Consider the following 12,149-nt stretch of genomic DNA (forward strand, 5'->3'; position numbering starts at 1 on the left):
GCCACGCAAAGCGGAGCTGCGAACACACAGAAAGGGATGTCTTCATCGCCAACCAGGACGGAACGAACCCGCTCGCTCCGGGAGTGCTGAGAACCAAAGGGTCTCTCCGACGCGAGCAGCAACCAACATGACTTGACTGCCCCCATCCCTCGCGGTCCCTACTCTCCCGGCGCCTCCACCCTTTCCGGGTGCGCGCGCACGACCAGCGAGCCGGGGAGCTGTGCGCCCGGCAGCCTGCGGGCGGCGGCGGCCGACAGGCTCGCGCGGAGACGGGTGGCTAGGGGCGGCGGCGGAGGAGCTGGCGCAGCAAACGGTCCCCTCGGGCCGCGCCCCGCCCTCTGCCGCCACCTGCGCGTCCCCTCTGGGCTCTCCAGCCCCGGGGCTCTGTGGGCTCTCGGTGCCGCAGCGGCGTTATCACTGCGTCTGCTAATTAGGAGACTCGGCGTTTGGCTCCTTGGGGCGCGGGACGAGCCGCGCTGCCTGTTCTGGAGAGCCGAGGGTGCGCCGGCGCGCGCGCTCCCCGCGACGTTTTTGGAGGCGGGTAGAGAAGTGCTGTGACTTTTCAGATCCGACTCCTCCTTCCGGCCAGCCTCCCGACGCGCCAGCTCTGAGAGAGGCCAGTGTGACCCGCAGGCCCTGAAGGCTCATTGCGTGGGGTTGGGACTTGGAACGTGTCCGGGAGCCCACGACACCGTGCGCGCTGGTGAGTTTGGCGCGCGGTGGGGTGTCCCCCTGCGCGAGGGGCGGAGAGGACGTCGCGCTCTGCCCCTTCGCTCGCCCCTTAGTGCTGCCCCCAGTTTGAGAGTGACACTTGAGTGTGACTGCGGAGCCGCGAGGATGCGGGCGCCGGGCACGGGCTTTCCCTTTGCCCAGAGTGATGGAGCGAGTTGGTGAGGGGAACAAAGGCGCACGCCCCGGGGAACAGGTCCTTGGCTGAAGATCACGGCCCGCGACGGCTGCCTGCGGACTAGGGTGGTGGCTGTGCGGCCCGAGACGCCGCGCGCGGGCGGCGAACCCTGAGTCCGGCACCTGCGCGCCGCTCTCGCCGCGGCGCCGGGGCAGCCCCGTCTGCCGGCCGGTGGGCCCCAGAGGTCCGCTGCGCCCGCAGCCCCGCTCCCGGCGGCCCGAGGTCCAGCGGCGGAACACTTGCTGGTGCAGAGGAGAGACCTCCCTGGCCCCGGGCCCTTCGTCAAGAAGCCGAGGCGCCTGGACGGGGCCGCGCGCCGTGGACTGAGCAGGCATCTCCAGGAGCACTTCTACAGACCGAAGACTTCCATGCGAGGGATTTTGCTCTCCCCTTAACCACTTCGTCCCTCCATCCATTTCCGCTGCCCGAGCATCCGCGCTGTGGGACCAGGAGCGGCTGGGATCCTCTCCGGCCGTCCGGAGTGTGAGGCTTGCACGGCCCTCGGCTGCCCCGCGCCTCGCCGGAGCCCGAGGGGGCGCGGGTCCGGGGCGAGGGCCGGCCGGACGTGTTTGATGGCTTCACTGAGAAGAGTCAAAGTGCTGCTGGTGTTGAACTTGATCGCAGTGGCCGGCTTCGTGCTCTTCCTGGCCAAGTGCCGGCCCATCGCGGTGCGCAGCGGAGAAGGCTTCCACGAGATTCGGCCGCGCGCCGAGGCGGCCAACCTCAGTGCGCACAGCGCCAGCCCCATCCAGGATGCGGTCCTGAAGCGCCTTTCGCTGCTCGAGGACATCGTCTACCGGCAACTGAATGGTAAGGACGCGCGCCAGTGCCCCTGGGGCTCGGCGAGGGCGGGCTGGGCCCCGGGTAAGCTCCGGGAGCTCTGCGCACCTTGCCGGGGAGCCGGCACTTCCCTGCTCCCGCGCGCTTGCTCTTACTCTCCCTGCCCCGTCTTGGCCAGAAGGCCAGGGCTGCTGGAAAGAACTACCTGCTTCTTTTCTGTGCCCCAGCTGTAAGTTTGCTTTTATCATGGAAGCATGTCAGTACAGCTGGCTCTCCGTCCCCGCGTGCAGGGTTCATTACCTGGCGGTTCCAGCCCAAGTGCAGAAACTAGTCGCGCCGCCGAATGGTACTGGTGGCACAGGCCGACTTAGAGGAAATAGCTCTTACAGCTTAGCGTTTGGTGGGTCGGACAGGGAGGGACAATGGCGGGCGTAAAGGGCTGCAAAGTCAAGGCCTCAGGTCTGGAGCTAATGCGCTTCGGTAGTAAGTTGGATGAATATGTCATCTCTCTCTGAGGCGGGTTGCACAGCTAATAATGAGGACTCCTCTCTTCCTGCCATCTTGGTGGAGGCTGCTATTAAAAACACACCGGATTTCTCCCTGAGAGCTGCCTAAGGGCAATTGTTAAAGTTCGTGGTGGGCTGGAGAAGCAGATTGTTACAGAGTGTAGCAAAGCGAGGTGTGCCAAGCCATGACAGTTGCTAGAATCTATCTCTTCTAAAATGTTCTTCTCAGTCTTTCAGGAGAAGAGACTTTATATGCCCTGATCACATCTGGTCCAGGGACTGACAGGTCATTGGACACTTGCTGTCCCCAAGGTCAGAGTGAGTATTGCCTACTTGAGTCCAGGCAGCTCTCCAGGGTCCCTATGGCTGGTGTCCAAGGCAGATCCAAGGCTGTTGCCTCCTTCCTGGGCTTCTAACTCCTGTTCTCATGGTAGTTCCAGAACTACAGATAATCATAAAATAATGGTAAAAAGAACTGGTGGAATTCTTGCTGTGTGCCAGACATTGTGCAAAGATGGTATAAGCGCATTATCTAATTGAGTGTTCACATCAGTCCAGGGAGTTCCATTCCATCCCCGGATCAGAGATGAGAAAAGGAGGCTTGGAGAGGTTAACAGAGTTCCCCAGGGTCCTGCTACTAGTTAATGGCAGAATCTGGAGTCAGAACCTCATGTCTGGGTGACCTGTGTACTTGACCTCTTATATCTACTGTCTCCTCCTAATTATAAGGAGCATTAAGTTTGATGACAAGAGAAATATGTGGAGCTGAAAATACAGACCTATACCTGTGTCTGGTTCTACATTAGGGAGAGCCAACTCTGCTGTCTTCCCTGCAGTTAAGTGAGAGACTGGCCCGGTGGCAGGGAGCCAGATGGCACCAGACTGTTCTGTTCCTGCTGTCCACTGATCCCTTCTGGGTGGGATGTGGTCAGATCTCTGAGTACCCTCTGAAAGGGCCCCTTGGTCTTCTTGATGTCATTCAACAAGTATCCAGGGGATGTCTTGAACTTGTACCTGTAGTGGGAACCTGCAGGCCCACTGACTCCTTGCATACAGTGTGGCCTGGCTTTGGGTGTAGCCTGCGAGGTCATGAGGAAGCTCTTCTCTCGAGTGTCAAGAAACCAAGGCACAGAATGAAACAAAAGCCCACAGTTGGTTTCTAGAGGAATTAGAAGCTTATGGGGTGGGCCTTATTCTCCACAGATACCTGCTGTAGATATACCCATAGGACTGAAAAGAGAGAGTACAAGATAGTCTGGGTTCCCTCACTGTGCTCAGGGACACAAGTCATTTTAGTAATAATTTCAGTTGGGAAACTAAATATCATTTAGCCATGACCCCCAATGCCCCAAATAGGAATAATAAAATTCTAAATGGTATTTACTAAGTGCCATGCACATGCAGGGACTGGTATAGTTTTTACGGCTGCCCTCGGAGATGGGTGCTGATGCTTCCCCCGAAGTCACTTGCTCCCAGTCCCTCACCTAGGGGGTGGGAGAGCTGGGACTGAACCTGGACAGTCTGCTTCCAGAATTGAGGCTCCTAGCTGCTGCATCAGGCTGTTTCACTCTTTGGCGTGCATCAGAGTCACATGGAGGGCCTGTCAAGACACAGATCTCGAGGCCCCACCCCCAGAGTCTCGGATTCAGTGGGGGCCCAGGACTGCATCTCTGACAAGCTTGTGGCCTGGACTGTGGCTCACTGCCCTCTACTCTACTGCCTACGCCAGGTGGTTGGGACTTCTGAGAAGTCAAGAGCTTGCTTCAGAAGGGCTGGGGGTCTGGCTTCTTTCTGTGCATGCTCTTCTGCCATGTGAGCAGTTCCCTGGGGGCGTGGGGGTGGCCAGCACTCAGGACTGGTTGGGTTGGATGCTGTGGGGTGGAAAGGCTGTTTCCTTGACTTGCAGCCTCTGAGGAGGAGCTGGAGGAAGGCTGGGTTGAGACCTTGTCCAGGGTTAGCCAGGAATTCAGTCTGCACCTAGGCAGGTGTTATCCTTCTGGCTGCTGAGTGTGATTTGTAGTGACGTTAAGCCTGGAGGAAGAGGGCAGGGAAAGTCGAAATGGAGAGGACCCTTCCCCTCCCCACCCCACCCCGAGCACTTGTCTTTGCCTGTGCTTGTTTTGGGAGATGCGTGTCCCACGATGCACCAGGCCTGCTGGGCCATCTGCTGCAGCGGGAGGGTGGCGGAGGGAGAGGGCTCCCAGAGCCTGGGCGATGGGACCTGGATTCTTATGCCCTCTTGCTCTGCAGCCTGTCTCCATCCATTGCTACTGAAGGAGGAGAAGGAAACCTTGACCTTGGCGTTCTTTCTTCCTCAGGAATTAATGGGGGTCCTGTGAGAGCTGGGCACTGGGCATACAGTAGGAACAAGGCCACTTGGGTCCAACCCCTCAGGTACAAAGTGGGAGCTGCTCAGATTTCTCAGCCCTTTCCTGTGGCCTCTTAAGAGGTTGCAGCGGGAGGGACTTGTGGAGGGCCCACCTCCCCCTGGCTGTGAGCACACCCGTCCCTAGTGCTTTCTCACTTCTGAAGCAGAGTTCCTTGGGTGTCCTGAGAGCAGGCCCCTGGGCTAGGGGGGCAAGGGATGACTCAGACTTCCTCAGAACCAGCCTCTCTGCTAAAACTCTCTGTGCGAAGGTCCTGAATCCTGCCTTTTGAAAAACAGTTGTTTTGTTTTTCTTAATACAGGCTGAAAAAGACACTTTGAGAGAAAGTGGAGCTGCTGGTATGGAGGAGAAAGCACACACAAATGGGTTAGGTTTGTCCCTCCATACTGTCTCGTGCATCTGCTTGTCCAGTCTTTCCGTTAGGTCCCACTGCTGACCCCTGACTATTGCGGCAGTACGCCTTAACTGATTGCCTGTCTCTCACCAGCAGGCGTGGCCCCAGTTCTCTGAGTGGAAAGCATCTCTTCCAAAGGGCCCCAGACCTTCCAGGGGCTCCCTGTTTCCTAAGGAATCATGGTCCAGCTTGGTGGCTGACAGTCAGGGCCTGCCCCAGCCAGCCTCAACTGGCATCTCCAAGGTCCCCACCCTTGCCCAGTGCCCTCTGCCTCCTGGAGCTGGACTGATCTACTTGCTGAAATATCCTGCATTTGCCTTAGGATTGAAGCCTCTACATTTCCACCCCAGTCTTCAAGAAGTGCTGGTTGTCCTGGTTTGCTCTCCTCGCCCCCTTTCTGCATTTATCTATCCTTTAAAGCTTGGCTCACAGTCACCACCTGGGGGTGGGGAGATTGTGCCAGGCCATACAGTTGCTTGGGGCTTAGTTGTCGGTGACCCTTTGCACTCATGTCTTATATTCTTGTGCCTCCATGGGTTTATCCTTTGAATCCAGGACTGTAGGTTTTTTTAAGGGCTTGATCCATATTTTGGACTTTTTATACCACCTTCATCCTTCAGCATCTGCCACAGCACCTTGCGTCTAAGGTAGGCACCTAAGGTTTGCTGGATGGGAGCTAGCTGTAGGAGGTAAACGATAGCCACAGAGGACATAACCTCCACACTGTAAAGGCTGGATTGGCTTGGGTGGATGTAGTGAGAGGAAGGAGCTGGAAGGACTTAGCTGGGGAGACTGAGTGTGAGGAAGCCATCTGTCTCTGCCATCTTGAGGCTGCTCTGGTCCTTCACTCTCCTGACTGAAGGGGACCAGAGCCTTCGGTGGAGCTTGGAAGTGTAGCAGTTGGCCAGGTTAGGGACCAGCACGTTTCAGTATATTTTCTTTGAATGTCGATTTTATAACATGAATATGGTTTATATTCCTTTATTTTGTAGAATAAAGTTCTTTCATATTTACTGTAGAAAATTTAGAAAATCTAAAAACATTATACAGAAGAAAATAATAGTGTTAAAATATTTTTAAAAATGGTGGCATGGTGCTTTTGTATTAGCATTAGGAAAATGGTCCTGGGGACAGACAGATTTCTTGCTAGAATTCTCATGTAACTCTGTACATGACTTTTGACTTTCTGTCACCTTTTGAGGAAGTTATTTGTTTCTCTCAGTTTTGAGCCAAGAAAGGTGAGAAATAGAGATACTGTGTGACTTAGCCAGGATGACACAGCCAGTGAAGGACAGAGCCAAGATTCCTCAATACCAAGGTACTTTTCCCCAGTATGGCACCCCCTGATGAGTCAGAGTGAGGATGGTGGAGGGATGTGGTGTTTCCTTTGCCCCATGTGAGCCCTGCGCTCTGGCTGGTGGTCCAGTCTCTCATCAGAGTTCCTGTGCAGTGAATCCGAAGGGCACATGTCGTTGCTTTGTCCAGTAAGCCTAGGGCAGCTCTGTCGTCAGAGGAAATGCAGTCGATTCAGGTTAGGTGCCAGATTTAGATTTCAGAAGGATATTGAATAGAAGCAGAGTTGCTTGAAGAAAATTGAAAATCTTCGTGGCGATGGAGAGAAGTCCAAATTGCCTATCCTAGTCCTGCCCCCAAGCCACACAGGCAAAGCTGGAGTCTGGACTGCAGCAAACCAACACATTCCCAGATGACCCCAGTGCAGCCCGCCTGGCCTGACACGTAAGTCAAAGCCCCAGATGGGGAAAGTGAGCTGGCGGAGGGACAGAGGTAGAGTTTTCTCTGTAGCCTCCAAGGTGGGGTCAGAAAGGGGGGGATGGTGTTTGGAAAGCATCTCTTCATGGATGCCAGAGCTGGCCTGGAGCTGTTTCTTCTTTCCTGACGAGATATAAACGTGCTAGCATAGACATAGCTTTCAGAGCCGGCTGGTACCAGTATTGCCTGCGGGGAGGAGGTAAGGGGGAGAGAAGAGAGGGCAAATGTTCACATTGAAGTCAGTCACTGCACTGAGCATCAGGAGGAAACCAGGGCAGTGTGAGCCTTCGTGCGCTGCATGCAGGCTTTCAGCCGGGCCTTGAGGCAGGCAGGGGCCCAGGTGTGTGGAAGGCCAGCCCCTCCTGGAGAGATGGGGACCCTGGTTCTTGGATGGCCCTCAGATGCAGGCACATCTGTGTTGGCCCTTGTGTGGGACAGGCACCCTGCCAGCGGGGGCAGCTGCTGCCTGCCCAGCCCAGAGGTAGTGAGGAGAGAACGCCAGTGTCATTCTCCAGGAAGAAATCCAACCCCCTGACCTTTGCCGTTGCCAAATCGGGAGTGTCCTTTGTGGACAGGAAGGAGGCTTGGTAATTAGAGCTCAGCGTGACAAAGGGAAGAAGGCATGTGGGCACAGTGGGGCCCACGTCAAATGAAGAAACGCCCTAAGATTAGACAACCTCTGGGTCTTTAAGAACATGGTATTGGCAGAAATGGTGTTCCCTTGGGTGTCAGACAGACTAGGTTTGATTTCTGGTTCTGTCACTTACTAGCTGTGTGACCTCGGGCAGATCACTTCACCTCTCAGCTGTGAAATGGGCTTCTTATAAGTCAGGATGAATCGGGATTCAAAATGTTCAGCACGAGCAGCAAGGTCCGATGCATGGCAGCTGAGAGAAGGCGAACTCTTGGAAGGAAGGGACCTGGCTTGCCTGTTCCCCGTCATGTCCCTGATGCTGAGAATGGCACTGGCCCACAGTGGGTGCATAGCAAATATTTCTGGCGTGAGTGTGTGAACATGTGGCAATGCTTGGTGGCAGAGTGTGGTCGTGGGTGTCTGCGATGTCAGTCTCGAGGGGGATGAGGAGGTCCTTTTCTCTCTGCCTTGGATGGGCTCTTTGAATTAACTTGGGGTCCTTCTCTCTTCCGCTGTTTGTCTCTGTTTCCTTCTTCCTTCTTCTTTCTTTCTCCCCCCTCTTCTGCTTCCTTATAACGATGGTGCCTTTGGGTGATCACTTTTGAGGCCTAGGAGAAGAGATGGCAGCCTCTACTTGTTAAATCCCATCACAGAACATGTTGTTCACACGTATTAGTGAGCACTTCCTCTCTGCTGGGTGGGGGCCAGATACCGGGAGACCCAGAGGTGCAGACATCCTGCCTCCTAGATGGTGGTGGTCTTGTTGGAAAGGTGTGTTTGTAGTGTTACCAGGTTCACACTAGATCCCTGAAGAATATTAGAATGAACATGGAAGTGGTGAGGCTTAAACTGGCACACAGTAGGTCCTTAATCGATGAGTGTTGAACTTGAACAAGAGAACTCAGACGTTTTGACACATGGACCATAGGACACAGGTAGTGAGACCACCTGGGGACCTGATGTGGAAGCAAATCATAGAAGATGGTCAGGCCCAGGACTGGGAATCCTCAGGGTGGACTGGCAAGGGGAACCATGTAGAGACAGAAACGTGTGCGGGGACATAAGGGGGCCGTGTGGTGGGAGCTCACTGGTGCATTGGAGTCTGGTTGGAGAACCAGGTAGGGGGTCGCTTCAAGTCCCAGACTGGTTTGGACTTAATTCCATAGATGTGGGGAGCCATCGGGTGACCAGGTCACTGTGGTGATGTAAGGGAGTTGATGTTGTGTTCAGGTTCAGTGTACACACGAATAGGCAGGAAAGTGGATTAGAATCCAGGAGTGGGTGTGAGATGCTGGCGTCAGGGGCCCAGGCATGCCTGTGATTCAGGACTCAACCAGCCCTTCAACTTCAGTGATTTCAGGTGCACCTCCTTTTGGAGCCCCCTCCTTGGCCACACCCTGAGCTGAGAGTCAGCACCTGGAATTGCTCTCTTTAGAAAATCTGAATCAGCCTTCGGGAGCATTGAACTGAGTGCTCCTCTAGAACTTGCTCCCCCTCCATTGCTGTCACTTCACTGAGGCCCACTCATCCCCCCAACCACACCCCTTTCTCTAGCTCCCTGTGGCTCCATCCTGCCATATCCAGCCTGGACAGCCCCTCCCGTGGTGAGCCTGTCGGGAGTTCCCTTGCCAGCTCCTCCAGGGTCCTCATCTCTGTGTCCTTTGCTCTATCCACCCAGTGACTCCCTAAGTCCGAATCAGCTTATTCCCCAGGAAAGTCCTGCCATGGCAGGGGTTGGCACCCTTGTGTTGCATGCTCTGCAGTCTGAGCTGGGCCCTTAGCTTGTCCAGCACCCGATGATAGGTCTCTCTTTCTGTTCCCCATACCTTCCCAAGCAGAAGAGGAAGTGAGGCGGGCTGGGTGCTGGACGATTCTGTGGAAGGCCATGGTGATGAGGAGGGATGGGAGGCTCTGCTCCAAACCCAATCTCCTCCCACCCCTCCCTGCGTGCTGCTCTCAGATGACACAGAAGCCCATTCCACTCCAGCTGCCGCTGCAGCCACCCCCTGCACCCAGGCTTTGTCCCAGCTGTGGCTGCTGCAACAGCACTCCCCGTGGGTCTGCCTTCTGAGGCCGCAGCCAGGCATCTGTGTCCTCCTGCCGCTTTTGGATTCAGCTGGAGTGCCATGTTGCAGGGGCAGGACGAGCTTCTTCAGCATCTGCTGAAGGGACCGGAAGATGGAGCCCAGAAGTTCAGGGGAGCCAACTTCCCAGGGGGTGGCCTTTGACCAGGGGGACAGGAGCCACAAAGAAGCAGATAAATTGCTCTCCCTCAACAGGGAAGTCTCCTTCCCTCCACCCGCCTCCTTTCCTGATGCCTGCAGCCCTTAAAAAAATGCAAGACTCACTTGGTTGGAAGACCTTCCTCTGCCTTTGTTATTGCTCCTCACAGGTCTTTAGACTGTTCTGACATGTGGATGACAATTGGCTTAGCCACTGATAGAGAAGGTTTCCCTTTTAATAATGTCCCTGTCATTGCTAACTGCAGAGCCTCAGCCTTGCCATGCATGAGTAATAAACTGCTGCCATAATTACAGGCGGCCATGTCCAGACACCAACACACGAGCGTGCTGACAGTTAATCGGGAGCAGGGTTCCACAGGAGCCTCCTTCCATCCCAGCTCAGACGCAATGGCTAATTGTGTGATTAGTGTTTACTGAGGGGTGTCTGATGGTTGTACGTGGCTTGTCAGGTGTTCCACCTCCCTGGGAGAGGGAGCCCTGAACTAGCAGTCAGGGGACTGCGTTCTAATTCCACTGTTTCTAGGGACCAAAGTGTATGCATGTGTCAGTGAGAGCTAAGTGACTTCAGGGTCATTTAACTCTCAGATTATGAATAACACCCCTCCCTCCATCTTATTAGAATCTCATGCGTTCTCTAAGGACCAATTCAGAAGCCGTTTATTCCCTGAAACCTGTCCTGCCGCCTGGTCAGAATTAATTGTCTCTTCTTCTGGGCTCTTATGATGTTCTGCATGGGTCTGCTTTTTCACGTTGTTTATCTCTGCCTTGTATTATAATGAATTGTTTACATGGTCTGACCCAATCGTTTTCAAGAGAAGAGATTTTATTCATTTTTAAACATCCCTCTCTATGTCATTTAGGCATTCATTCATCAGCAAGTAACTTGTTCTCTCTTAAGCCCAGAAGTAGTGGTAGCTAGCGTTGGTTTGGCATCATGAGGTCATCATGATAACATCATAATGCCATAGCTCATTTTATTTCTTTTGGTCTTTCCTTCATGGTTACAAGATGGCTGCTGTAGTTCTGGTCATTGCATTTTTGTATCAAGTAAGAAGTGCTGTACCACTGGCCACATCTACTGCTATTGTTTAATCAGGAAAGAAAATCTTTTTTCAGAAGTCTCCCTGGCAGACTCCCACATGTGAGCAAGAAAATGGTCACATGACCGACCTTGCTTCAACAGAATAGTTGCTTTCCAGAGAAAGAAAGTAAGTACGGTGGAGGCAAAAGAAGAGAGAAAGAATGGTATTTGCATTGGGAATCCACAGTGCCTGCCATCCCCTTTACACCCCCAATGCATTTTCAGTGAATGTTAAGATGAAGCAAGACTCTTTGCTAACTAGAAATTCAATTAGCTAGAATACTCAAGTCCTTGGGCATTCTGGTTAACTTGGATTTGACTTGAAGGTGAAATCTCGTGGATTGAAACTACCGTATATAACCATATTTTAGTGCTAAGATGCACATTTTTACATCTCTGAAATTGAGATTCATTTTACGATCAATGGTGTGTCATGGTTTAATTGGTAGCATTTTTTTCCCTTACAGGCACATAAAAATAGTGCACCTTACAGTTGAAGGCATCTGAGATTTGATGAAATACAATATATGGTATTTGTACATACATGTGTATACCATAGTTTACTATGCACAGTATTTTTATTGAGCATCTAATACATACCAAGTGTTTGTTTTACTTAATTCTACATCAACCCTACTTATAATTTATACCCATTTTACATACGAAGAAGCTGAAACTCAGAGAAAGAAATGTTGTCTAGAGACACTGCAGTATAGTTATAATTGTTACTGCCTGACAATAAGCTTTTTTTTTTTTTAATCATATTGTAAGTGCTTGATGTTAAGTTTTTGATTGCTGAGGCATTCATTTCAGAGACATCCATCTTGAGTAAACATATTGGCAGCTACACAACTAGATAAGGAGCTAGGCTGCCCGACCTATGAACTTCTCCTTTTAGAAAGCCCTGGGTGACCTAGGTAACTGCCCTCATCAGTGACCCTGCTCTTCCTTCCCCTCCCTATAAGGGGAAGGTGTTTTAAATTTGCCGATCAAGAGTGAACTGGTGAAATCCTAGGTCCCCCAGGGTCAACCCCAGTAAAGGGAGAACCCCAGGTCTGCCCTCTCTCTCTCTTTACCCCGTCACTGTGTGGCCCCAGGCATGCTGTGAACCCTCCAAGACCTGTGAGTAATAAACCTTGTTCTTTCAAAGTTCTCTGATGGTTGTTGCTGAGATGCGCCTTGTAGTCATGGTAAGAACCACAAGAGCCCATCCAGCCTTACTATTGGCTCTGGTGGGGGAAGTGTCTGTGGGGGCTCGCCATAGGCAGTAGGTCTCAGGTGAGTGCCCCCAGGCATTTCTAGCTGATAGCATCACTATCCATAGGCTGAGACTGACCCCAAACAGACACCCACCAGCTGCCTTCCTATGTCTTCCTTTGTGAAGTCAGCACTCGTGGGTGTAGGGCTCCATCTCATCAGTGTTGGTGGTTAGTCCAGGGACTGCAGA

General features: G+C 53.1%; 1 protein-coding gene across 1 annotated transcript in view; it reads left to right on the forward strand.

The window, feature by feature from the left end:
* Positions 1–1,465: 1,465 nt before the first annotated feature.
* GALNT17 (polypeptide N-acetylgalactosaminyltransferase 17) overlaps positions 1,466–12,149 on the forward strand; it is a 451,648-nt gene continuing 440,964 nt past the window's right edge. The window contains exon 1 of the mRNA XM_014842267.3: positions 1,466–1,717. Coding sequence (XP_014697753.1) covers positions 1,480–1,717 — 238 coding nt within the window. The 5' untranslated portion in view covers positions 1,466–1,479. The remainder of the gene's footprint in view (positions 1,718–12,149) is intronic.

This window comes from Equus asinus, chromosome 14 (assembly GCF_041296235.1).
Source record: "Equus asinus isolate D_3611 breed Donkey chromosome 14, EquAss-T2T_v2, whole genome shotgun sequence".
Lineage (NCBI taxonomy): Eukaryota > Metazoa > Chordata > Mammalia > Perissodactyla > Equidae > Equus > Equus asinus.